This window comes from Manacus candei, unplaced genomic scaffold (assembly GCF_025592945.1).
Source record: "Manacus candei isolate 608988 ecotype Guabito, Panama unplaced genomic scaffold, ASM2559294v1 h1tg000033l, whole genome shotgun sequence".
In the NCBI taxonomy this organism is placed as follows: Eukaryota; Metazoa; Chordata; class Aves; order Passeriformes; family Pipridae; genus Manacus; species Manacus candei.
Window position 1 is genome coordinate 9,714,955 of NW_026138081.1, and position 26,059 is coordinate 9,741,013.

The window sequence follows — 26,059 nt, forward strand, 5'->3', positions numbered from 1 at the left end:
GGCCGCCCCCGCCGCGCCCCGCCCCGGCCAGCCGAGCCGGGCCGAGCGCCGAGCGGACGATGGGCGGCGGGGCGGGGGTTTAAAGGAGCGGCGGCGGCGGTAGCCAGGCAGGTACGGCGGGCTGGGGCCGCGGGGGAAGGTTGTGAGGGGTTGTCCCGAGCGGGGGACGCGGTTGCCGCAGGGTGAGGAGCCGGGGTACGAGCGGGCTTGGGGGGTCCCCGGGAGGGACACGTTCCTTGAGTGCCGCGGCGGGGACGGGGTCTGCCCACGCGTGGGTCCGACGGGCCGGGGTGGCAGGGTGCGGGCTGCCGGGGGCTGCTCGGGGGAGCTGCCGGGGCTGGCTGCGGCACCCCCAAAAAGTTGCCGGTGGCGCTGGGGAGCGAGCGCGGGCACCGGGAGCGGCGCCTGCCCCACCGCCACTCTTCGGGGAGCGGCGTACGGCAGCCCCTGTCCCGGGGGCGTGCTGTGGGGCGGGGCTCCGGTGGGCACCCGCGGGCGTGCCCGGGTCGCTGCTTACCCGGCAGTGGAGAGCCGTCGCCCGGCACCTGGCGAGGGCTCTGCGTGGGGAAGGGTGAGGTGTGACCGACCGGGCAGGGGCAGCCCCTCTCCGCTCGGGGGGCTGAGCGGCCCGTGCCCACCCGCTGGGTGCGGGGCAGGGGGAGGCGCTGCCCCAGAGGCTGGGAAAGGTCGGGGGGCTTCGGGAAAGGGGGCTGCCATCCTCTTGTCTGTACCTGGCAATGTCTATCCCCATCTGGGGCCGGGGGGACCGAAGGAGGGAGCAGAAGGACCGGGGTCGGGCCGTGCAGTGGCGGCTCTCCCGGAGCCCACCCGGGACTCGTACGGCCCCGCCGCGCTCAGTGTTTGCCGCACCAGCTCCGACCCCCTTTCGCAGACGGGAGGAGGCGCGGGGCCCGCCCGGCTGCAGCCTGTTGCAGAAGGGGGCTCCAGCCTGTGCCCGGTACCGTGGCTTCTCGCCCTCCCTCCGTGCCATGCTCCAGCTCTGCCCCCCGCTCCTCCGGGAGCGTCTTCCCGCTCAGCCCAGGCTGCAGCCCCTGCCCGCCCCGCGGCCCCCGCCCGCAGCTGGGCCTAGCCCCGCACGCCGACCGGGGCAAAGATCGGCGGCGGTGCCCATGGGCCAGGAGGCGCTTCTTGGCCTCTCGCAGGGCTCCCGGGTGCGCACAGAGCTGGGCCGAGCTGCCCCTCCTTCCTCCTGTCCGGTTACCTCTGCACAATGGGCACAGTGTGTGCCTGCGGCTTCCTCGGCGGGAATTACCGTTGCATGGGCAGGCACTTTATCCTTCCTGATCTCTCTTTCCTCTTCCCCTGCGGGTTTGTTTTCCAGCAGGCTGAGTTCAAAAAGGGCACGAGATACTGCTGGCAAGCAGTCTGGCGCTAAATAAACCTTTTTAGTCAGAATCACATGGATTAGACCCAACTTTCCATTTACCTGCGGTGCTACCTGTGAGCTTCTCTGCCTTTCACGGTGGCTGAGCTGCTAGTGTAAGACAAAGGTGGGTGAGATAGCACCCAAAGCCTTTGACAGAGGTCTGAAGCAGAGCTTACTGAGGGTAGGTGTGTGCTGCTGGTGACTCTAGGGGAATATCCAGTGCAGACTGACAGAGCTGCTCTCCTTCAAGGAGAAGCTCTAGCTCTGCCAGACAGCAATCTGAGAACCGGCTGCCTAGGAGACTGCCAAAGACACCTTGTCTTCAGCCAGAGGTGAGCTTGATGCACAAAGTCCTTGGGCTACTCTGAACAGCACAGATAGTGTGATTCTATCTCTGAGCAAGCAGCATTTTGACAGCCACTTCTTCTCCCCACCTCCCACCCACTGTCATGTCCCCTTTGGTTCATCTCCTTCCTACAGTGCATGATTTTGGAGGACAGTTTGAATAGCATCATACTGCTTTTTTATGGTAAATAGCCTGCAAGGAAGCACTGTAGGAGGGGTGGCTTCTCAGAGCAGCAGCAAGCCCATGAGACTGGGCAGGACTTAAATTGCCTTGGCTTACAGTGCCCATGGTGGGGGGGTGGGTAGAAGGTGAAAGGCTGGGTTGAGTGGCTAGTTTCTCTCTTGACTGTGCCTGGACTGATCATTGAGCAGCTCTTTCCTTAGTGCTTACTGTTAGTCTGGGTGCTGAGGACTTGTGCTTACTGGAAATCCACTGGCTATAACTGAGGCCAAATAGTTCCAATGCTCTGATGATGAGGGGTGCAAGCTCAGCACTAATGGTAGGAAAAGAAGTAAACCAAAAAAAAAAGCAAACGTTCTGCCAGCCCATCTGTGGGTACAGTGCTGAAGTCCAGCTTGCTTGGCTGCCAGAGTCTCACTCTTTGCTCAGATCCACAAGACCACACCATTTCTGGGAAGCCAGACTCCAGGCAAAGCACTGCCATGGGTCTAAGGCAGTTCATCCTACATAAGCCTTGCTCAAAACATGTCTTTAGGGTGCTGGGGTGGGTGAGGACGTTTTCACACAGCACCTGCCAGCGTTAGAGCTGGGGAGCAGGATGTGGGAGAATAGACTCGGTATAATGATGCTTGGCTTTGTCTTGGGAGATTAGTAGTTGGGGTGGGAAGAGGATATTCTCCCCAGCCGTGTTTTCCTGCTGTCCTTCCACTGTCAGGAGGGAAGGAGCCTGGCAGTATGAGCTCAGGGATGTGGATCTTTCCGAATGTGGTTGGAAGGGAGCAGTTCTCATGAAGCTTGAGGTGGCCTTTCTGGCCCCGTCTCCTTGGGACATCCCTTCCTGCCCTTCTCAGCTCCCACTCCATGGTCTGGCCGTGTATTTTCTTTGCTTCTGGATGAGCTCAGCACATACTTTGGGATAGCTAGGGATAAATTATTACTTGCTCCAAATAACCTGTAGACTGAGATGTCAGGAAGTATTTTAGTCCCTGTCACATGAGCCCTGCTTAGAATGGAAGGCCTGATTCACTCACAGTATCCCACTGGAGGCCAACACCTTTCAGGAGAGCTCCAAAGCTCTGTCCAAATGAGAAGACAAAGGCAATGAAGCATAAGAGTCTGAGCAGCTTGTACCTCTGATCTCAGACACCCCTCCTGGGGTCTGGAAAGTCAGCAGCTGGCAGGGGATGAACTTGAGGATATAATCCTTGAGTTCCTGAACTGTTGGTGACAGGTCTATTACTTGAAGTAGTAGTCTGAGGGGAAGAGAAACCCAGGTCAAACAAGCTTAAGGGGCCTTTTATGTATGTTTTGACTTGGAGGCATTTTGTTGCTGATCTTTGTCAGTGTACTCCTGCCCTTCCCAGCTTAGCTCAGACTTGACATCTCTGGAGAGACTCTTTTTGGCTTCCCAGGAGGAACAACATGTCTGGCAATGTGTGCAGAGCCCTACTGTGAGATGGTGACTGCCTCCTGCCTCCAGATGCCTTTTCCAGAAAGCCATTTAGAGCCCTGGATTGTTACTTGGATAACACTCTTCCCTGATTCATTAGCAATGTGCAGTCTCTCCTGTTATACTCAAATCTGCCTGTGCCAAAGACTGAGAAGGAGAGGCCATGTCTTTTAATAACCATGTGATGCAGCTGGAAAAAACTTTTGGACACGCAGTTCTCTGGTGGCCTGAGTTGATGGAAACACTCCAAGGGAGATACAGATACAGCTGGGCTCTGAGGGAGAGGACACTGCAACTGCTTTTTGGAGGATGGGAGGCAACTGCCTTTCCCCAGCTTTACTCTAGCTCCCCTGACCCCACCTGGACAAGGCAGCACACCTAGAAATCAGTCCCACCAGTCTCCAGGTCTTGCACAGTGCACACTGTCCTGTGCACAGTGTTGTGTAAATAACTGCTGGTGGCTGAGTTTCACCTGTGTGATGTGGGCTCTACCCTGGAGGTGAGGCTCCTGCCATGTGAGAACAGGAACTTTGCTGTCCCAGTGGTGCTGGTGGTCATGCTGTGGTGGATCCCAGTGGGCAGCACTACTGTGTGTGGCAGGCATGTGCCTGGCACTCCCACTCAGTATTAGCTCTGCTGAAGGGGCCTTTGCTTTTCCAGCCCTTTGCTATTGAAACTACTCGGTGGTATTGCAGGCAGCTTCTGTTTCCTGTCCCATGTGGGTGCCAGGGACTTGGCACTTACCTGCTGAAGTGCTCCCTGGAAATGCAAAGCTCTGGTAGCACAAGGGAGAGCGTTTTGCCTGCAAAAGGGATGTGTGCCAGGAGGGTTTGGCATCCTGATTCATATCCTGTTCCCCCTGCTCCAGAAGTATCCATCTTTGAGGTTCCACTCTTAGACCTGGTCTGAGGCAGGAGCTGACAGATCAGGACAGGTAGAGTGGAGATGACATATTTAGACATCCATCTCCTGATGGATGTCTGTTTACTGACACGCGCATAGGATCTGTATGTGTCCTCTCACTGGCTGCCACCTTGTAGCCAGAATCTGAGGGAGACTCGCAAAGCAAAAATAGTGTCAGGCTTTGTTGCTGAAGGAGGGTTTTGCTGTGGTGCTGTACTTCATTGTTGGAGTTGCTGGATTTTGCTGTTCAGGTAGCAGCTGTTGTGATTTTTTTATTTCCAGCTCTTGTAGGGATCAGTGTTGCCTCCCTTGTGTCATATTGTCCTGTGCCAGGCTGGCCTGGGTTTTGCTTTGCCTGGAGGGGTGCAACAGTACAGCACAGTACACACTTGTTTCTCTGTTTGGGGTTTTAAAACAGGTGAGACAGAGCAGTTAGATGCTTTTGGTAGGTTTTTATCTGCTTTTAAGGTCCTGCTCCTGCTGCATCTTGGAGCAATGATGTGTGGATAGAGGGGCTTTAAATCAAAACTCCCAATTCTTCTCTAATTCTTTTGCCTCAGCATATTGGTGTGACTGTGCTTCTGGTTTGGGCTTTCTCCTGATAACAAGACGATAATCTTTGTAGCCTCCTGGGAGAAGGGCTTATCCATTTCAGCCTGCAGTTGTGAAGAGTGTGTGCCCAGCTCTGTGGGAGCTGGAGCAAGATCCCAACAGAGGAAGAGGATTTCCTGAGGAGGACTAACATGTGCAAACCTCTCTGCTTTCTGCAGTGCAGGTTGTGTGGTGGTTTTTGCCTGCTTTCTCTCCCTTCTGACTTTACCCCTCTTCTTTCCCTGTGTGCATCTATTTAGAAAGACCTTCTTAACTCCCATTATGGGGCTGTCCAGGATATGTCACGGGGGCTCGGGTTACTGGATGTGATAGTTAATCCCTTCATTGCCTCACAAGGTAGACACTTGCTACTGCTATCATGTTTGGGAGGGGGCCAGGGAACTTGCATCCCTCCCCCAGCTCCTCATCCTGCTGAAGAGCTGGTGTGAAGACTCATGTGTTGTGATGCAATACAGTGGCTGTGGCTTTGCCAGCAATTCTAAGGACACGTGTACAGTCCTCCTTGCGTGGGTGGGGAACGTGCTACGGGACAGTGCAGTGATCTGCCACTAGGAACATGCAGTGCTCAAATAGTCATTCTCTCATGGGCTGTCTGGGTAGCCTTGGGTGACACTGAGCTGTGCTTTGTGACAGGCTGGACGAAGGGGACAGGACCAAGGTGTTGAGTGCCATTGATCTGTGACACTCTTGGCTGTGCAGGGACCTGTCCCCAGAGCTCTCTTATGCAGTGGCTCTTCACGTGACTGTCTTTTGGGTTTCAGGTGACAGCAAGCTCCAAACCCCTCAAGTACAGCTGAGATGTCTTATCTGCCCTTCAAACTGTGAATCCTTGGTTAAAGGGAGTCCCACAGCCACCACCAGGGCCTGCCAACTTCTCCAGTTGTTCCCAGCTACTCCTCCAACATTGGCAGCTTTCAAAGGTTAGTTACCATATGTGTTAAACAGATCATTTACATTTGGTGCTCCCTTTCTGTTTTAGTGCTTCTAAATGGGTAAACAGGATAAGTGTATGGCAGAAGGGCCTGAGTCTGTGGGTATTTGGGACCAGTGGGGAGGTCCTGGAGACACAAGCACTGGCACTTGTAAGCCCCCCATAGCCCAGTTCTCTGGAGGGAAGGACCAGATTTGCCACATGAATCCTTGGAATAAAGTGTGATCCCATCTCTATGGCTGTTCACTTCAGTGTGCATGTCTGGATCCTTCTCCCCAGGCATTACTATGTTTTATTGCTTGTTTCTAGTGTAGTGGGTAGTAGGTCACTGGGACCTGGACTGAGGAGCTGGATAAAGCTCCCTGGGCCAGGAAAAATGGGAAGACCCCCATTCTGAATGCTGGGAGCTTGTGCTGTCAGCAGCTGTCCTAGCAGCTTCTTTTCCCTCTGTCCTTTACCTCAAGTGTTTCTGTGAGGCCACTGTTTTCAGTGGCCATCTCTCTCTCCCCTACCCCTCATTAGTGCAGGGTTTGGCATGCCAGCAGGAGGGAGCCTCAGCATGTCTGTGCCTTGATCGGATTTGTCAAGGCTCCTTCCCTTTTCTTCCTGTTCATTGAGGTCTGAAACAAAGCAAACAGAAGAGGGGAATTCCAAAGAATAGCAGTGAGGGAGGAGAGGGATGGAGGAGTGACAGGCTGCCCCTGCACACATGCACCCCCCTGCCTTTGTCTGGTGGGGCAGAGCATTCTGGGAGGCAAGGCCATTCCCTGGCACTCCCGTTTCCAGATATGGCACCAGCTGCCTTTCTCCCTGTGCTGTGAGGTTCCTGTCCTCACTGCTCAGGTAGTTTCCAGAGGCTCAGGCATGCTACCTGCTTTCGGCATGGGCACAGTGGACCTGAGCGCAGTTGAGGGAAACGGGCCATTATTTGAACTGGTTTGTTTGTCATGGACTGTGGTAAAAGGTTTCCCTCTTTACCTGTGTCAGGAAACTTTCCCCTGCCAGGCAGATCCAAAGGAGCCTGGCATGGAGCTGAACATCCTGCCTGGGTGCCAGGGCAGTGAGGCACCGGCCCCTCCCTACCTTGGAGCCAGATAAGTGCTGGAACAAGGCCCTTTTGTGCAGACAGGTCTGTGAAGTGGAGACAAAGGTGCTCTGGTGCTTGTATTGTTTCCCAGGAGGCAGGGAACTCAGGAAGGAGTTGTGGCCAGCCAGACAAAGCTGCCACAGGTAAAGCTTTGTCCAGTCTGATGGATCCCCTTGTTCTATCCTTTGTCATCCCCAGGCCATTGCACAGTTTCCCCTTCATTCTGACCTCAACCCTCCCATAGATTGGATCAGGGAAGGCAACAGGATGCTCAACAGCTCTGGTATAAAGCACTTAAGGTAAAATACATCCCTACTAGTGATGCCCCCCTTTTTGCAATTAAGCCACAAGGAACAGCCTTTAAGCCACAGCCTGTTTCCTTTCCTTCTTCCTCCGTGTTCTCCAACTTCTGGCAATCTTTGCACTCCGTGGTTTAACTAAAGAGCAGAGTAAAGTACTTAGACTCCAAAATGTGCAGATTAGGGGGTTACTAATCCTTTTCCTCAATGGGTGCTCACATCCTGTCCAGTCTGTTATCAAGCTTCTGTTCCCTGAGTGGAAACTTGGCTAAACTTGAGACCTTTACCACTCCTTGCTTGCTGTGCAGAGGAGGAAGGGTGAGGGGTGAGAGGAGAGTCATGGGGGGAAGCAAAATGAGCTGTGGGCCTCCAAAACTCTCAAGGTGGGTTTGTAGTCAGCACTGGGTGTCTTTGCTTCTTATGCTCTGTCTGATTTTGGTGTTCTAGGAGCAATAAAGCAGGGATTTGGTGGTTTTGTTTGGGGTTTTTTTGAGTGCTGTCTTCCTGTTCTAACAAAAACAACCTTTCTGTCAGAGGAAGCAACTGCTTTCCTGCGTGCATTTGTGATTATATACTGGATGATCTGGTTCAGGTCTGTGCCTTCCCTGTGCATACACTCCTCTCCCAATTTCCCAACAGTCTTTTCTGTGCTCTTATTCCCAGTGTATGCCCAAGTGAGCCATGCTGCAGCACTGCTGGAAGAGCAGGGCTCCCTGCTGAGAGTGGGAGGCTGGTGCCTGGCAGTGCTGCATGAGGCTGGTCCTATCCTCATCTGTGGAGGCTGAAATCCCTTGAAAAGACATGCTGTCACTGAGAAGGGAAAGGTGGAGTATTTGTGAATCTGGATGGAGCCACCAGCAGGGAAGAAGGAGTAGTGAGGACAAGTGTGGTGGAAAGGATAAGACTCTTCCTAGAAGTAGGAGGGAAACTTGACCCTGATGGTGACAGGATGGGCTGAGCTCTTATGCCTTTGTCTGACTCCTGGTGAAGGCTGGGTGCTGCACAGAGATGGCTGTGGATTGTAGGAGACGTGAACTTCTGTCCTGAGCCCCTCATCTGCTGCTTGGTTGAGTTGAGGTATGCTGTTTCTTCCCTGCCTTTGTCCTTTGGTGTGCAAGTTCAGGGTTTAGTTCAGCAGTGCGAGAAGCCCCAGGAATGGGAACACAAAGAGAAGCAGGAGGAGGAGTGCTGGGAATGGTTAGTAAGGAGTTTGGGTCTTGGGGGTGTTCTCCTTTCCACTGCCTGGCTTTAGGAACTGCTTCCCCTTTGGGATCCACTTCCTGTCCTTTTTTTGCCCCCATCAGTCACTACTTCATTTCCGAAATGCAAAATGCCCCATATGCTTTTTTGTATATAAGTTTGCTGTCTTAGCCTGAACAGCAGCTTTTTCTCTACACTGTTGCAATGTGTAAGCCTCTCTGTAGCTCAGGAATCGCCTCAGGTCTTACAAAGTGTCCAGGGCACCCTGGGTGGATGGCAGTATTGCTGCTTGGGATTTTTAGAACCTATCCTGAGCCATCCTGGTTTGCTATTTATAGTGCAGTTGTTCCATTCCTGTGTGGATGAGTTCTGCTTTCAGCCTTGCTTGGGCACTGAGGGCACTGATGCCAGGAATAGCTCTGGACAAGGAAGATAGGCTGCTTAAGCACAGTTCCCAGTTTGGGCCAGTGTCTGGTGGAAGAGGCACCAGGCTGCATCCATGAGCTGTGGCTCTCTGTGAGCAGCATCCTCCCCTTTGGCACAGCTGCTTTTCTGGAAGGAAAAAGGGATTTGCAGAGGAAGTGAAGGAATTGCCTTTTCTTGTCAGGTGCCTTGTGTGTGTTCCTGGCTGCCAGACTACAGTTTGGCATTCCAAGAGATGGCATTTGGAACAGTTGCTCTAGTCACAAGAACCAGCAGGAATAGCGAGGGACCATGGTGCAATGAAGCGTGTGAGCAGAGGATTAGGTTGGATATTAGGAAAAAGTTCTTCACCCACAGAGTGGTTGAGCACTGGAACAGGCTCATTAGGAAAGTGGTCACAGCACCCAGTCTGGCTGAGTTCAAGTGTTTGGATGATACTCTGTTACATGGTGTGATTTTTGTGGTTGTTCTATGCAGGGCCAGGAGTTGGACTCGATGAGTCTTGTGGGTCCCTTCCAGCTCAAGATAGTCTATGACTCTGTGCTTGCACTGTGGAGGGCAGTTGGCATGGGAAGCCCTGCTTCTAGCATGTCCTTCAAGCAGGGGTGGTGACCTTGTGTGTCCTGAACCACTGCTCAGTGGGGCAGGTGAATGCCCTTTCAGTGGGGCACCTGAGGACCCTGCTCTCCTCCTCCCAGGTGAGTGCCTGCTAGTCCCAAGGGAGCTCGAGTTAAGGCCTGAAAGGAGCCTGCAGCACAAAAAACATCAACACCTCCTCAGCACTGCTGCTTGGGCAGAGCTGCTCCGGCTTTGGCTCGTGATGATTTCAGCTTGTTTGGAGAGCAGAGCTGAACAAATAACTAACTGCTTGATTTAGTGCCCAAAATGAAAAGCTGGATGGAAAAAAACCACAACAGACGAATTTGAGAGACCCTTTATCTTTTCTTTTAAATGTAACACTGCTCAATTACAAACAAAACAATGCAAAATGAGACTTTTTGCTTGGAAAACAAAGCATTTTGTTCTTGTCTAAAACTTGTATTGAAAGAGGAAATAGGTCTGAGCTGTCTGGAAACTGCAGTTTTCAATCAATAACTATTCAGCTGAAAACACCTACCCAGCTCTGCTGGCGACAATGCATGGCAGGCACCTGAGGGCCTGGCTCACAGCCATGCCCCTGGCACCTTCTCAGAGGTGGCAGGGAGGACAGTGTCATACTGCTTGTGAACTTTTCCAGGCAGAGAAAAGTCTGATCTGAGGTTGTTGGAGTCCCTTTGTCTTCTTTTTTGCTGTAATTAACCTAATTAGTTTTGCATGAGATGATGGAGACTCCACAAGCATGTGTAGGGGGGTAGGTTTGGCCAGATGTGGTGGGATATGGTCTCCCCTATCCCACCAGTGGGCAGCCCCTGGTGCAGGTTGCTCAAGAGCATTTCAAGGAAAAAGGGAGATTTGGGGCATGGGGGTGGAATCTTTTGTTAGTCCATGCACATGGACTCTGCTAGCTGGAAACTTGAGGTGTCAGTACTTCACAGGATGAAATTCCCACCCCTTGCTATATGGGCATGATGCATGCTGGGTGTTCCAGCTGTGCTGATGGCAGAGCTGGAGTTGGTGGAGGGCTTGCTGACTTAGATAAAAGCTGGAGCTCATAGCTGCTGATCCTCTTTGGCTCTGACCCCAGGAACTGCTGTCTGCCACAAGACCACAGTAGTGAAAGCATCAGGAAATGGCAGGGGTGAAACAGGTATTGATGCCCAGAGCACATCCGGAGACCAGGACATGGTGAACTAATGCATCCAGAGCTGGCCATTAGCTGCAGTACAGACATCAGCAAAAATGCAGATAGTAGAAACCTAATCCCAGAAGAGGGAAAGGGAACTGGAGATCAACCCCAACGCTGCTCCTGTTTCAAGAGGCAGTTGAGGTCCTCCTACCCTGAGTAATGTTGCTGCACAGTGCCCAGGCCTGGTCCCTCCTATGCCAGGCTGTGCTGGCTAGGGAGGCGTGTGGATGAGATTTGATCCAGGACTCTGTAGACTCTGTGCCAGTGTCAGAGCAGCTGTTGTCAGTTAGGCTTGTGCTTCATCAGGCCCAGAAAAAGGTCAGTTGGTGTTGATACTTCACCTGCCGAGTATCCTCTTGGCATCAAACAACTTGTAGTGCAGGAAGGTAAAGCTGGAAGCAGTGTGTTGAACACTTACCTCCTCTTTGAGTTTCTTGGGGGTCTCTGCAGCAAATTGGCAGAGGCTCATGGGGGGAAGAGGTGCAGGAGTCACCTCCAGGTGCCAGGCTGGAGCAGCTCTGGTTACGCCACCAGGCTGTGCAGGAAATAGGCTGAAGTGGGAAACCCATGACCAGTATGGACATGCACAGTGCTCGCTCACCCTGAGCCTGGCACTGTGGTCACAGGGATAGCAGAGAGCTGGGGGAATGCGGGCTGCTCCAGAGCCGTGTCCAGGCGAAGGGTTGGACAGCCCTTGGGTGAGGGGCTTCCTGCTGTCAAGGTGTGATTTGGTCCCTGGGAGGTGATCCTTAGTTCTAGCCTGGAGTGAAACCCAGCTGGTAGTGTTGGCATGTCTGAGTGGGTGTCCTGAACAAATATAGCAAATATGCTGTAGCTTGGCTCACACAGAAGCTTTCAGGGTCTATCCTGCTGTTTTCCTGCTGCAGTGAGGGATGCAGCACATGCAGAGGAGTTAAAACCAACACCCTGCTTTCTGCTGCCCTACTGCCCCCACAGACATGGTTGAGGGCTATTGCCAGCTGGATTCTTCCAACTTCTTCTTGGGCCTAACAGGAGTGAGAGCACTTGGGGACTCTGTTGCTAGCTGGGTGGCCCCCTCTTGCTTTGCCTGAGAGTTGTGGCAAAATGCAGCTGCCCAGCTTGTAAGCTTTGTGGGATGTCTGGTAGGCTTAAGCCTCCTACGCAACACTTGCACACTCTGCTGTGGCACTGGACTCCTCACATGTGCCCTGCACAGCTCTCTCTTGCTGGGGCTCTGCCAAGCAGCTGAATGCAGTGCCTGGTTGTGGACAGGGAGACTGGATGCAGTGTCGCTTTGCAAAAGCAGACTATGTCTAGCAGGGCCTCGTGGTCAGAGTCCTTGCTAAGAGGAGTTGCTCCCTGATGCATTCCTGGGGTTCAGACATGCAGAGGTAAGCAGAACGGTGTTCCTGTGGCAGACCCAGCCTGAACTTGCCTATTTCCTCTGGAAACAGGGAAACAGTGTGGTGATGGAAGTCCCTACTTCAGCCAAGCTCAGAACTTCAGCACCCTTCAGAGACTGTTTGCTCCTCTTCCCCAAGTGCTATGCTTCTGCCAGAGAAGGAGAAGCTTTATACTTTTCAGTATGACCTTTGCAGAAGGTCAAAACTGAACTTGAAGTGGCAGGACTGTGTGTGTGATAATCTTACAGGCCTGAGCAGAGTTTGAGAATGAGCTGTAACTGAGGTGCAGCTGCGTGTTGCCCCAGGAGGATCTTATCCTTTCTAGGATTATCTCTGCAGTTTGGTGGTGTTGGGGACAGTGGGGAAATGAGGATGCTTCCTTCTTTTAGAGCTCACATGTTAGTATCCAACTTTGCAGGTGCTGCTTGATCCGACATCTGGAATGTGGTGGCTGTTTTGCCACAGGTTGCTCTTTGCAGGGAAATATGAAGGTGAAATTCTCGATTAAGTTTTGCTTGTCATAAGACTGGGGAGGGAGGGACGGTGTGGTAATCCAGAGCATGGGGTTTTAATCCTGTTCTTCTGGCCAAATTCCATTCCGCCTCTGTAAATTCCTGCAGCTACCCTGCTCTGCACTGCTTGTGTGGTATCTGCTGGCTGGCACAGCCCCCCTCGAGTGGCAGCATTTTAGCCATGGGGAGGGGGACAGGGAGATGACCCTGAATCATAAGGCACTTTCTCAGATGGATGCTGCAGTACATCCTTTAAAGGTGACCTGCTGAACAAGGAACCAGCCTGTCCCCTCCCATCTCTTTGTAAGAGCAAAAGATATCATCCCCAGTTGCCTCTCATCAAAGTGTGGTGCCAGTCTCATGTTCAAGGCAAGTTGCCAGTCTGGCTTTGAATCACTTGCCACAGCTTTCAGGCCCTTCCTCATCTTTTGCAAGCCCAGGAAGCTGCCGTGTTGGGCTCCTGCTGAGGGAGTCTAAGCAGGTCAGCTAAACTGTTGCTGTTCCAAAAATGAGACAGGGGAGAAGGATTTGCAGTTTCTGTTGCCTACAGCTAGGTAAGACAACAGGCAGCATGGCTCCATGAAGTCACTCCTCTGCTGGCTGTCCTGCAGCTCTTTATGGGGAACAGCCAGGCCACCTCTTGACTTGCAATGCCTGGAGGGGAGGCAGTAGAGGGACAGCAAGCCTGGAGCTGTCCCTGTGCCCCTCTGGGCCACTGCCCTGGGACCTGCAGTCTAGCTGTGCCTCAGCATCCTTCTGCAGGTGCACATTAGCTCTAGAAGAGACAACAGGTTAAGACGCCCACCCTGCCATGGGCCTTGCTGCCAACTGGTGCTATGGGAAAACAGGGCTGCTCTCCTCTGTGCTTGCAGGGCTGGAGGAAACATGCTGATGTGATGCTGAAGTTCCCACTGCCAGCTGTCCCTAAACATTAACAGCTCACCTGACACTCACTGAACCATAAAGAGTGAAGGCCAACCAGGCTGAGCCATAGTCCTACAAAGAGAGTATCTTGGAGGAGTGGGGTGCCAGCACATGGGCAGCTCTTAGGGGGAGCCTGGGGCAAGCAAGGTGAGAGCACTGTCCCAGGAGTGAAGGCTGCTTGTGCACGGAGGGGTGGCCAGCAGGAAGCAAGCCTTGGGCTCCTGCCCACAGCTCAGAAGTTGGTGTGAGCATGCACTGGTGTTTGTGCAGCTGCCCAGCTCTGCTGGCATGATATTCCCTGTCCCCTGGCCATCGTCCTCTTGTCACTGGAGGCAGGGTGTCCAGGCATTAGACAAGACCTGGGTCCTGCCTGCCTATACCTGGCATTTGCTGTCAGCTTCTTCCAGCAAGAAAGGAGACTCAAGTGCCTCTCTCTGTCCCATTTGCCTTGTCCCCTGATCACTGCTGAAGCAGAAGCTGGGAAGAATGTGGGGGAGGGAGGATAACCTGCTGCGAACAGCACTTCTGCCCAGCACCCACGTGCTGGGGTTTAAAACCGGCAGTATTGGGAAACCTCTCGTCTTACTGCTGGCTGCACTTGTCTGGCATGAGCAAGGAGACTGAGGAGGGAGGGCAGAGAGGCTCAGTGCCATGACTGTAGGGAGGGGTAGAGCCAGGAGGCTTGCATGCTGTGCCACAGCTGCTGGTACCTACTGTGCCCCTTGCCTAGAAACTCCTTCCAGCCTTGCCCTCCACTTGCTGTGCCTTTAACGTTTCACGGAGGAGGAGAGACTGTGCAGCTGCCTTCTGGCTTGCGATCTCCTCCCCACCCCCGTGAACATACTAAAACTTCCCCTGCCGTGTCTGTGCTCCCCAACAGCCTACCTGTTCCTGCCCTGGCTGGCGAGGGCCTGGCTGGGTCTCACCGCACTGGGTCTGGTGCTGGGAGCAAGCAAGTTATGGAGAACAGGAAAAGCTGTGGAGAGGCCGCGGTGGTCAGCCGACGCAGGAGGCAGTTTCCTCTCCCAGAGCATGGGGAAGCCCTCCGTGGCCACTGTCTCAGCTGAAGCACTAGTTACATGATGGATGGGACGGGGGCAGGGCGGCCCCGGGGGCTGAGCTCCATGTGCCCCGGGCCAGGTGGGGCAGCAAAGGGAAGGGTTCCTGCCCTGGGGAGCTGCTGGCTCAGAGGAGCAGCAGGGCCGCCCGCGAGTTTCCTCTCCCTGCCGGGGCCGGGCAGGGCAGAAGGGCGCTGCTGAGGAGCTAGTCCCTGTTGTAACCGGGACTCTGCAGAGGCAAGCGGGAGCTGCCCGAGCGGGAGGTAAACGTGCCTCCCAGGGCAGGGATTTGGGGGCTGCCTGGGCGCACACCCGGCCTGCCCCTGCCCCGGGGCTCGGCCCCTGCCTGTGCCTCTGCAGGTGCTGCTGTGGCTGCGCAGGCAGGCCGGGGCCCGCCGCGGCTCGCTCGAGGCTGTGGGGCGGGGGGGCAATTTACATTTCATCAGGAGCGCCGTGCAGGCGGTCTGCAACCCAGCCCCTCTGGCTGCTGCCGGTGGTGGCTTCCTCCCAGCACACCCGGCCGCTTCTAGGCACACGCGGCACTGGACACCACCGGCAGGGGCTTCTCCTTCCGCTCCAGCCCCAGGCAGGGGCTGCCGCCTTTCCTCAGCTTCGGGGCCGGGCGCGGGGAAGCTGCAGGTAGAGCCTGTCTCCGCATAGTTCGCATTCCCAGCCCCGGCCTCCTGCCGCCGTCCTGCTCGCTCCCGGTGACTGGGGCAAGTCCGAGACATCAGGGGGATAGTTCTTTCCTTTTCAAATCTACGGTGGGGCTTGAACCCTCTCAGGTAAGGGGCAGGTGCTCAAACGGTGGCCAATATCTCTTCGCTCTGGGTAGCAGAAGGTCTGCACCCCACCCTCGCCATACTTGTGTCCTGGGCTGGCCATTCAGCCTCTCTTGGCTAGCCATGGGGAGACAGGGTGGGCTCTGCTGCCGTCCTGAGCCACCTGAAATCTCTCCATGATGGGACAAAGCCTCCTGCACCTGCCCCAGAAAAGGAGGTGGGTGGTGGGTAGGGGGGTAGATAATCCTGAACATTGCCTTATCTCAGTAAAGGAGGGAGGGTATTTGAGACCTGGGAGCAGGCAGGGGGATGGAAGGAGAATGGATTCCTCCTAATTTAGTTTGAGCAACTCCTTGAGCAACTCTGTGCCTGTGGCACTGGGGGCTCTTGAGTAGAAAGCGAATTTAATCTCTTGTTTTGTTTGTTCTTTCTTCCTCTGGAAGGGGGGCCTGCAGGGTGTGCGGGGGGAGCTTGGGTTTGAGAGCGGGGAGGAGGGGGGGAAGTGTCAGATCTGGAAGGGAGGAGTAAAGGGAGGACGGGGAACAGCAGCCCCGGGAGGGAGTAGCAGCAGTGGGCTGCCAGCCGGCTGGGGAGGCGCCGAGGAGGGAGGCAAGGGGAGAGGCAGGTAAGGAAATCGCCGCCTGAGGGGAAGGCGAACGTCCAGGTGAGGAGCGGGACAAGGGGTGGCAGGAGGGATGGGTGTGCTATGAGGGGGGTATGGATGGAATCCTTGGGTGCTTCTAGGAGAGGTTTTGGAAGCTGGCTTGCTGCAGGTCCCATCCTGGCTCCCAAAATTGCTGTTCTGGTAGTGTGCACACGTGGGGGACAGAGTACAATTCCTGCAATGAGGGGCCATGGGGGCAAGCAGGAGCAGGACAGGCTCTGCCGTGTGCCACCACCTTCTCTATCCTTCGTTTGTGCTGAAGTTGCTTCCCTGTCCCTCAGCTTCCCAGACTGCTGGGTGCTGACTGACCTCCCTGGTCTTTCCTCACTGCTCCCCTGCCCCTCCTGCCTGGCCTGGGCATCCCCCAAACTTTGTGTGGAGCTTGGCATGAGGGATGGGAGGCAGGCTGACAGCAGCACATGAAGACCTTGCCATGTCCAGCATGGCCCATGGCTGTGGCAGGGATAAGGGGTGCCTGGGCATGGTGGGCTCCATGTCTGAGCTCCCCTTTCCCCACCATGCACATGCTTGGCTTGCTCTATAGAGCAGAAAAGGAGGTCAATGCCGGGCCTGGCTTACAGGGAGCTGTGGTGCCAGCAGGACCCCTTCTCTGCCAGGAAAAGGAGTGCAGCCCTCGGGTGCCATGCCTACTGCCATGTGGACACAGCAGCATCCCCAGTGGGCTAGCATGGCCATGCTCCCTCGGGCTGGCCATGCCCCAGCCCTTGCGGTGCCTGAGTATTCCTCGCTGAAGGTGGATGGAACCATCCATCCGCCCTCAGCTGCGATTCCCGCAGTGAGCAGGCGCTTGCACCCCGGCCCCAGGGGCCCCGGGGAGGGTGTGTGTGTGTGTGTGTGTGCTCTCCCAAGCCGCCTGCTCGAGGCCCCGAGGCCCCAGGGGCATCTGCACATCAATGGACTTCAGCGGGGGTGTGTGCAGGGGGAGCAGACCCTAATCCGGCCTATTCATCCCGACAGCAGCTTTTGTTGAGCCTCCAGATGTTGCTGCGCCGAGGGCAGGGTCTCGTTATGGAGCTGCGGGCAGGGGGGCAGAGCGAGGCCAGGCTGCGGGGGGAGGTGGGTGGCCCTGCCCCTGGGGTCTCTGCCGGCCCGAGTACCTGGCTCCGAGGGTCTCGGGGCAGGGCTCTCCGCCGGTCCCGAGCCACGAGCGGGGCTCAGCCCGCGGAGGAGCGTCCCGCCGGCAGGGCGAGGGGGCTGCTCCGGCCGCCCCGTGCCCCAACGGGGCCGGGGAACGAGTTTCACCGAAGCGTTTCGGGCTTTGCCACCGAAGTGGGCGGCGGTGTTGGGTGCGGGAGTTCCCCGGGCCCCGACCGGCCCCGCGCCGCGTCCTTGAGGCCGTCTGCCCGGAGCAGCCCCAGGCCCTCGGCCTGCCCGGGCGGCGGGGGAGGGACTGCGCTCCCTCCCACGGGCAGGCTCCGTGAACCGCCCGGCTCGGGGAGGCCTCGCAGCATTGCTTCTCCCCTCCCTTGGGAGCCTTGGCCTGTGAGATGGCAGGGAGCAAGGCACACAGCTGGGCTGAAATGGCTTGGAGACCTCCTTCCTACCCCCACCCCCCTCCATGTTTGAGATCTCCCCTGGTAGGGTGGCAGGACAAGTCCTGGGGGGGCAAATGCCCCAGCACAGGGCAGGAAGGTGCCAGCTGGGAGAAGCTGTGTCTGGAGTGTTGACGGGCACCTGTCTTGCCGCTGCACTTGTCCAGGTGCTGTCCTGGAGGGAGCAGGCAATGGGGGATGTCCTGCTGGGGGAATGTCGAGACACCTGGTTGCAGGCTGCTGGTGACACCTCTCTCTGCTTCCCTGCCCCTCAGGCTCTAGGATGCTGGGGCCAGCCAGGCTCGGGTTGCCCACCTGATCCTTGCCACCTGTGTCCTGCTGACACACCATGTTGCGCTCCTGGCGCACGAAGCTGAAGCTGCTGCTCGCCACAGTGACCCTGGCCATCCTCCTCTCCTGGCTCTACCTCTTTGTGGGCAGCCTTGAATGTGAGTGGGTCCTTCTCTTCCTCCTTGGATCAAGGGAAAGTGCAACAGGAGGTGGGCAGCAGGGGATGAGGCCTTAGGGTGGGTGCTCTGTGGGCCTGCAAGTCACTGCAGGTCTACCTGACCTGGGGGCATCTCCAGGGACATCTGTAGGGATCAGGGAAGCAGAGCTGTGATGTTGGCTGGGCACTTGTGATGTGTGCTGGGAGCTCTCAGCTGGTGTCATCCACACTGGGCCCTCCTGGCCTTGCCATGCCCGTCACATAACCTGTGTCTCTTCCACAGATGGCCGCTTCCTCCTGCTGCCACCCTGCCTGGGCGAGCAGCCAAGCCGGGATGTGGAACGGGAGGCTCTGGCCTCACGAGTGCGCAGGGTGGAGGAGGAGAATCAGCAGCTCCGCCTGCAGCTCAGCCAGGCTCAGATGGAGGGCAGCGATGGCAGCCCACAGTGGGGACCCTCTGCCGAGGATGGAGATTTCCCCAGGGGTGAGAGGAGCAATCATACAGCCTGCCCCAAGCAGCAGACAGTGCACAAATGTGAGGTGGGTGATGGCACTGGCATGGTGATATTGTGGGATGGGAGGCTGGGACCCTGGTGGAGCATGGATGTATGTGCAGCCCACCTGGCACTGCTCTCCCTATGCTCTGGCCATGCTGGGGCCTCATCCTGGCTCTCCATGGTGCTCAGTGAGCCACAGTCCATGGGTGAGGGCATCTTCCTTCTCCAAAGAGGGAGGGCAGACAGGCAGAGTGGCAGCCAGACTCTTGGTCCCTGTTTCTGAACTGGGGAACTCCTGCCTCTCTCTGGGGCTCCTTCCATAGGGGATGTGCTGGGTTATGGAGTCTCTCCCTGTGGTGTGGTCCCAGGGAGGGGCTGACAGTCCCTGAAAGGAGGGAGTGTCCAGTCTCAAAAAGGTACCATTTGTCTCTGGGCAGCTCCTGCATGTTGCGATTGTGTGTGCTGGGCACAACGCGAGCCGGGACGTGGTCACCCTGGTCAAATCCATCCTCTTCCACAGGTAATGGGGAAGTGCTGTGCCAGAGGCCCACTATTTGGGGTTCCCAGATGAGCTACTGCAGGCTGCAGGGGGCAATGCTGCGGGAGAGGGGCTAGGGCTCCTCTCTAGCCCCTGTGCCACTGCTTAGAGGGACAGAGAGGGATTTGTTTCTCCCAGAGGGCTGATTTTTCTCCATTTGCCCCCCTCCAGCTGATGTCTGTCCCTTGGGAGGGATGGGAGTGATGGGGACTCATCCCACTGTGGTGCTTTTATCCTTGGCAGGAAGAACCCCCTCCACTTTCACTTCATCACGGACTCTGTGGCCCACCAGATCCTCCAGACACTCTTCCAGTCCTGGATGGTGCCTTCTGTACACGTCAGCTTCTACAATGCCGATGACTTGAAGGCAGGTTCTTGCCCTTCTCTTTGCCCTGTCCCAAGCCAGTGTTCAGAGGGTTGAGGGGAGTAACAAAGAGGGGAGAGTAGATGGAGGTTCATTAACTTTTTCTTGCTGGTCCCTCGCTCACCCCCTCCCCTTTCTGGGCTTGTTGCTGGTGCAGCTGAGAAAGGGGCACAGGGCTGGTACTGGAGGGGTGAGGAGGCCCCTTGGGGTAGCACTGCCTCTGTGGCAGAGCTGAGTTCCCCACTGAGCACTGAAACACTGGGGTCCAGGTGGGCATTCTGGTGGCTGAAGGGAATGCCCCAGGCTTGGCTGGCTCCACAGCAATGTAATGCCCTTCTGTTGCTGGCCTCCTCTGCACGGGGTACTGGGCACACAGAGCTGTCCTGCCCAGGCAGGGGAAGGGCTTGGCTGTGCTCAGCCCTGAGCTGTGTTGCCTTGCAGCCAGAGGTGTCGTGGATCCCCAACAAGCACTACTCTGGCATCTATGGGCTGATGAAGCTGACGCTTACCAAGGCGCTGCCCTCCAACCTTTCCAAGGTCATCGTCTTGGACACTGACATCACCTTTGCTACTGACATTGCCGAGCTCTGGGCTGTCTTTGGGAAGTTTTCTGGTGAGGACAGGGTGCCTCTGGGGCCCTGGCAGGGGCCTGGGTGCTGGGCTCAGGGTGGCAGTCCCCACCTGCCACAGAACCAGTGCAGTGTGTTTGCTTGGGCCCTCTGAACCAATAACAAGATGAGCTGCATCCATGGCCCTCTGTTTCCTCAGAAAAGCAGGTGATTGGGCTGGTGGAGAACCAAAGTGACTGGTATTTGGGCAATCTGTGGAAAAACCACAAACCATGGCCGGCCCTGGGACGTGGCTTCAACACAGGTGAGTGTGGGCTGCCAGGGTGGGCCCTGCAGCCTCATGGCACATCCAGCTGAGGCAACACTCAGCACAGGGAGGCTGGGAAAGGCTGAGGTGAAGCAGGAGGGTCTGATGGGAATGAAGGGGCTGTTACAGCATCCCAGGGTAGTGTGGGTGGGTGCAGAGAAGCGGTATATCCCAGAGGATGAAGGAATGCAGGCTGCTGTGCTCCAGCTCTGTAATGGCTGGGTGGTCCCTCAGTGACCCAGTGCCCTCTTCTCTGGCACTCAGGGGTGATCCTGCTCCTGCTGGACCGTCTGCGTCACCTGGGCTGGGAGCAGATGTGGCGGCTGACGGCAGAGCGGGAGCTCATGAGCATGCTCTCCACCTCGCTGGCCGATCAGGTAATGGTCCCTCCTCTGGGGTGGTCAGCCCTTCTGCATTCCCACAGCACTGCTGGCATGGGGGGTCTTCCTCTTCCACTTGTGCACTTACCTTTCTCTCTCCTAGGACATCTTTAATGCGGTGATCAAGCAGAACCCATCCCTGGTGTACCGGCTTCCCTGCTTCTGGAATGTGCAGCTCTCAGATCACACCCGCTCGGAGCAGTGCTACACTGAGCTTTCAGATCTCAAGGTGGGTGGGTTTGCTGCCTTTGAAACTGTAAAGGGCCTGAAGGACACTGGAGGTCCATGGGAGTCAGCATGGGGTCTGAGGGCTTGGGGAGCACTGGGTGCTGCTGGCTTCCCTTCCACGGGGTGACACACTACTGCCCAGGTGATCCACTGGAACTCACCCAAGAAGCTGCGGGTGAAGAACAAGCATGTGGAGTTCTTCCGTAACCTCTACCTGACCTTCCTGGAGTATGATGGGAACCTGCTGCGCAGGGAGCTTTTTGGCTGTGCCAATCTTCCCAGCCCACCCAGGGACCAGGTGAGGGTGATTGTGACTGCCCCCAGCCCCAGAGCATGGGGTGGGCAGAGACCACACACAGCCTCCCCAGCTCCCTCTGGGGCTCTTGCTCTCTTTCACCTTCATGGTGTTGCAGCTACAGCAGGCACTGGAGGAGTTGGATGAGGATGATCCCTGCTATGATTTCCGCCAGCAGCACCTCACGCAGCACCGCATCCACCTGTTCTTCCTGCAGTACGAGTTCTTGGCATTTCCCAACCCTACCGATGTCACCCTCGTGGCCCAGCTCTCCATGGACAGGTACTTCCTGGTAGGACCAGTGGGAGGGTGGATCCCACCTCCACTCCTCCATTGAGGCTCCACAGCTTTGGAGCTACAAGGGATTCTCATCTCATTATCCTCACACCAGCATTTTGCAGTGAAGAACAGCACTCCAAGCTGGGAGCATCAGTTCCTCCTGAACTGGGCTCGACTGGCATGCAGCTCTCTGGCAGGTGCCCCGTTCTGGGTTTGGCGAAGCTGCCACAGAGCAGGTCTGCTGCTCATGCACTGCCCTCTGCTTCCCAGGTTACAGATGCTGGAGGCCATCTGCAAACACTGGGCGGGCCCCATCAGCCTGGCACTGTACATGTCAGATGCTGAGGCTCAGCAGTTCCTGCGCTACGCCCAGGCCTCGGAGGTGCTGAGCGCCCGCCGCAATGTCGCCTACCACATTGTCTACAAGGAGGGGCAGTTCTACCCCATCAACCTCCTGCGAAACGTGGCCTTGGCCAACACGCAGACGCCATACGTCTTTCTGACGGACATTGACTTCCTGCCTATGTATGGCCTCTACGATTACCTCAGGTAAGGCTTTCTCCAGCCCACTCTAGCTCAACCTGCAGGGCTCCCCAGACACCAGAGTTTTCAGGAAAAGCCCTAGGCAGCAGTCCTCAACAGCAGGCCTGGGAGCTGTTCCCTTTGTGTTCAGCCTCAGGATCCTGCCCTTGCTTTTGTCAGAGGAACAAGGATCCACCCAGTCGATGAGGAAGGGGCTGTGGCTGTGAGCATTGCCCCATTCCTCCTACCTCTGCATGGTACCACTGCAAATTGTCCAGATATTAATATCCTTCTGGAGTGGTATGCAGGCTGGAGGGGCTGAAGAAGTGGGGCCGTGGCCATGGCTTGCAGCCAGGGAGACCTCATACCCTTCCTATCACCATAGGAACTCCATCCAGCAGCTGGAGCTGCCCCAGAGGAAGGCAGCTCTCATTGTGCCGGCGTTTGAGACCCTGCACTACCGCCTGACCTTCCCCAAATCCAAAGCAGAGCTGCTCTCCATGCTGGACATGGGCTCCCTCTACACCTTCAGGTAGGGACTGGAACTGCTCCACTATCCAAGGGGGGCTGGCAGAAGCCAGTTCTGTACCCTTGTGCCTTGGGACTGTGCACCCCCTGTCTCAGAGGACCCCCTGCATCCTCCTCCTGTCTCAGGGAGCTGCCAGCTTTGCCCAGTGTCTCGTTTCCATCTCTCCCCGCAGGTACCATGTGTGGCCAAAAGGCCACGCCCCAACAGACTATGCCAAGTGGCGGACGGCCACTGTGCCGTACCGTGTGGTGTGGCAGCCAGACTTCGAGCCTTACGTTGTAGTGAGGCGAGATTGCCCCAGGTATGACCAGAGGTTCGTGGGCTTCGGCTGGAACAAAGTATCCCACATCATGGAGCTGGATGCGCAGGTGGGTGAGGGGCTGCTCCTGGCGCCACAGAGGCACTGGGTGTGGGGGCTCTTGGCCAGGCAGTGACATGTTGGTACCACCAAGCTGATGCTGTTGCTCTGTCCCCTCTCAGGAGTATGAGCTGCTGGTCCTGCCCAATGCCTTCATGATCCACATGCCCCATGCCCCCAGCTTCGACATTTCCAAGTTTCGCCTGAATGCAGGATACCGGGGCTGCCTCCAAACGCTGCGGGAGGAGTTCCACCAGGACCTGTCACGGCGATATGGGGCTGCTGCGCTCAAATACCTCACCGCCGAGAGAAGCCTGTGACACCTGGGGACAGTGGGTGCGGGGTACAAGCAGCACACTGGGAGGGTGCAGGGCCTCCCTCCTGCCCCTGCCCACCACCGCAGCCCAGCTTGAGGGAACGGAGTTGGCAGCACAGCCTCTCCAGCCCACCAAAGGGATACCCACAGATAAGGTGGAAGATATCAGCTGCAAGAACAGGTAGTGCCTGGAGGTCAAGCTACCACAGCCTTCCTGAGTTACAGGGGAACCTCCTTATGCCAGGGGCCAGGGAGTCAGCTCTCCTCCCTCCTCTCTTTTAGTAGATGTGGGTTCCTTAGTTTTCACTAGCTCACTTGACCTTGAGGCCTGGCTCCTCCAGAGGCCTGGGAGCTGTGCCATACCCTGCTCTGCCCTTGCTCAGTGGTCTCAGTTCCAGTCCTTGCATACTCCTCTGGGGCTTTGGTGAGCGAGAGATGAGGTTGTAGAACATCCCTTTGTGGAGCAGGCTCAGAGGAAGCCTCCAAGCACCTTGGGAGCTCCAGCCAGGGAGTACCAGGAGTTGTTGGAGACCTGGTTCAAGCCCAGATCAAGGCTGGCTGGTTAACAGCAGAGAAGTATTATTACTCCCGATCCATATGGATGCAGTCTCCAGTGGAGTTGGCCCTGCACTGGTGGTGCTGGAGTCACCCAGAGCAGGATGAGCTCCCAGAGCAGGACAGGCTGTCTGCTGTCCCCAGAATGAACTCCCAGAATAGACCTGCACCTCCAGTCTGGGAGCAGCCGTGGTGGTAACAGACCTGTGTTGTGTTGGCAGTGCCCCACAGGGCTGGGCTGCAAACCATGGCCAGGAGCAAAACAGCAGCTTCATGGGCCAGTGCATGCTGAGAGAAGTTTCTGGCAGGGACCACCCTGCTCCTCCCCAGCTCCCGGCAGCACAGTCATTGCCATCAACAATCAGGGATGCGACTGACACTGGACAAGACCGTAGCTGAGCACTGTGGCAAGAACCCTGTGCCAGGAGCAGCTTGACCAGACACTGTTCTACCACTATCACACACTGGAGCACAGAGGATGCATTGCTTTCCTCACGCTGTTTAAATTATTTAATACTTTTCTCATAAGAATTCAGTAATTAGGGTGTCTGGGGTTCTTCTTTTTAATCCTTTTTTCCTCCAAGATGATTTTGCTGATGGCCCTGGAGGCTCTCCAGGCCAGTTGCTGCTGCAGCCTCTGCTGTTCTCTCCTTAGCTTTGCTCTGGGCTGCAAGAGCTAGAGCTAGCTCTGTGCAGGGGTGAGGATTTCCGTCCATGGTGGGAGTGACTAAGAGGAGCCATACAAAGCACGGGGTATGGAAAGGGCACAAGCGCCTCTTGCTTTTTTCCTCGTTTTAATTTAATTTTTAAATTAAAGCTTTTTTATTCTTTTTCACATTCTTGTTAGAACTGCCTGGTTATTAATTTTTTCCCTTGGAGGGAAGACAGCAGGAAGAGTGTAATGGAGGAGTAGCCTGAGCCTTGGCTGTGGAAAAGCATCACTGGGCTTGCTCTGCCTGGCATGTTTTCCTGTTGGACTGGCACAGTGGGAAGGTTAAGGAACAAGGAGCAGCAGCAGGCAAAAGAAATGCCAGTGTCACCAAGTGGCAGGTGCACCGGTCCCCTGCCAGCTCTGAAAGGGTTGTTAGGCTCAAGTCTGATGGTTCCCAGCACTGCAGCAGGGCCCAGGCAGCCTGCCTGCACAGCCAGCACCCCTGAACTGGATCATGGGGCTTCACGGTTTAGGCATGTAGTCAGTTTAAACACCCCCAGGTAGAAGGGATGTAGTTTCATCTGGTGGTGCTCCAGCTCATCCCCGAGAGCAGCATGCTGAGCTGGATGCTCTGCCAGGATCTGCAGGACCTTTCCTCACCCAGAGGAGGGAGGACAGGCACCCAACTCTGGCCACAATGCAGGCAGTGGGACCGGGTGAGGCTCTCTGCTGAACAGCCTTGGCTTTATAAGAGTGTTGGGAATAAAAGCTGGCTTTTGGGCCCCATGAGCCACCAGCCTTGCATCTGCAGGGGGGAAGATGAGGATGGTTTGCCAGGAGCAGGTGTTGAGGCTTTACTTGGGAAAGGGCTGGGAAGACATTGCTCATCACGGTGAAGCCATGCACAGCTCCACCCCACGAGTCCCTAGCAGGCAGCTTTTGTTTAATATAACCAAAGCTCACCCATACCGTGCTGCTGCTGCACTAATCAACAAGAGGGTTGATCACAGCTAGATGCTGCTACAGACACGGTGGAACAGTGCCGGGATGGAGCAGGCCTCTTCCAGGCAATTCTTTGATGGCTGTGAGGCAACAAAAATGCCGACTCCACGGTTATTTTGGAAGGTGGCACTGTAGGAGGGCTGAACACCATAATTTTCAGATAATCCTTCCCAACCTATTCATTCACTCATCGCTAGGCTTCGCGAATGAAGATTTGAGTGAATGAATAGGTTGGGAAGGACCATCTGAAAATTAATCTATACAGTCAGCCCAAAATGTGCCTAAGAGGGTAGAGGTATTTGGAAGTAACCCCAGCTCAAGTTGGTCTCCATGTGCCCTCTGCCGGGCAGCATCAGCTGGGAGGCACCCACTGAGTCAGAACCGTGAAATTATCTGAACTGAGCGCAGCCCCTTTTGGACCTAAAATTCATTTCTCCTAACACAGTGTCCTTCTCCTTGCCAAGAAAGCGGAGCGTGCCACAGTTGCCACACAGAGCCATGCTCAGAAGCCCCTCTTGGGGCTGGGGATTTGCTATGGGCACTACACCATGCCCTGTGCCTGTGGGACCCGCTGTCCCCACCTGGTACATACAGCTAAGGAGACAAGAGATTTTACTGTGTTTTATTTAGTAAAATGTTAAAATAAATAAATACAAATTGATCAGATGCTCTGTATCCCCTCCCCCCAACTTTAATTTGCTAAAATCTAAACACATTTGTACCAAAACTGAAACCACA

At 55.9% G+C, this 26,059-nt stretch overlaps 2 protein-coding genes across 11 annotated transcripts; one reads left to right on the forward strand and one right to left on the reverse strand.

Annotated features, from left to right (window-relative positions):
- Positions 1-29: 29 nt before the first annotated feature.
- On the forward strand, positions 30-25,956 carry LARGE2 (LARGE xylosyl- and glucuronyltransferase 2). Of its 10 annotated transcripts, none has more exons than XM_051791626.1 (16): positions 30-111; positions 5,640-5,798; positions 17,758-17,931; positions 18,214-18,470; positions 18,865-18,947; positions 19,209-19,336; positions 19,775-19,942; positions 20,098-20,202; positions 20,470-20,582; positions 20,689-20,814; positions 20,956-21,111; positions 21,182-21,390; positions 21,658-21,936; positions 22,295-22,441; positions 22,611-22,806; positions 22,919-25,956. In XM_051791626.1, the coding sequence occupies exons 3-16, from the start codon at positions 17,832-17,834 to the stop codon at positions 23,114-23,116; spliced, it is 2,265 nt and encodes a 754-aa protein (XP_051647586.1). In that variant the 5' UTR covers positions 30-111; positions 5,640-5,798; positions 17,758-17,831; the 3' UTR covers positions 23,117-25,956. The 10 variants fall into 10 exon arrangements, with proteins under 10 accessions (XP_051647586.1, XP_051647590.1, XP_051647589.1 ...); XM_051791629.1 differs by lacking the exon at positions 30-111 and adding an exon at positions 139-182; XM_051791628.1 differs by lacking the exon at positions 30-111 and adding an exon at positions 481-571.
- On the reverse strand, positions 80-1,214 carry LOC127472856 (uncharacterized). The gene is made up of 2 exons (XM_051791698.1): positions 732-1,214; positions 80-557 (listed from the first exon to the last, which is right to left on the reverse strand). Exons 1-2 carry the CDS (start codon positions 989-991, stop codon positions 80-82), a joined length of 738 nt encoding a protein of 245 aa, XP_051647658.1. The 5' UTR covers positions 992-1,214.
- Positions 25,957-26,059: the final 103 nt, after the last annotated feature.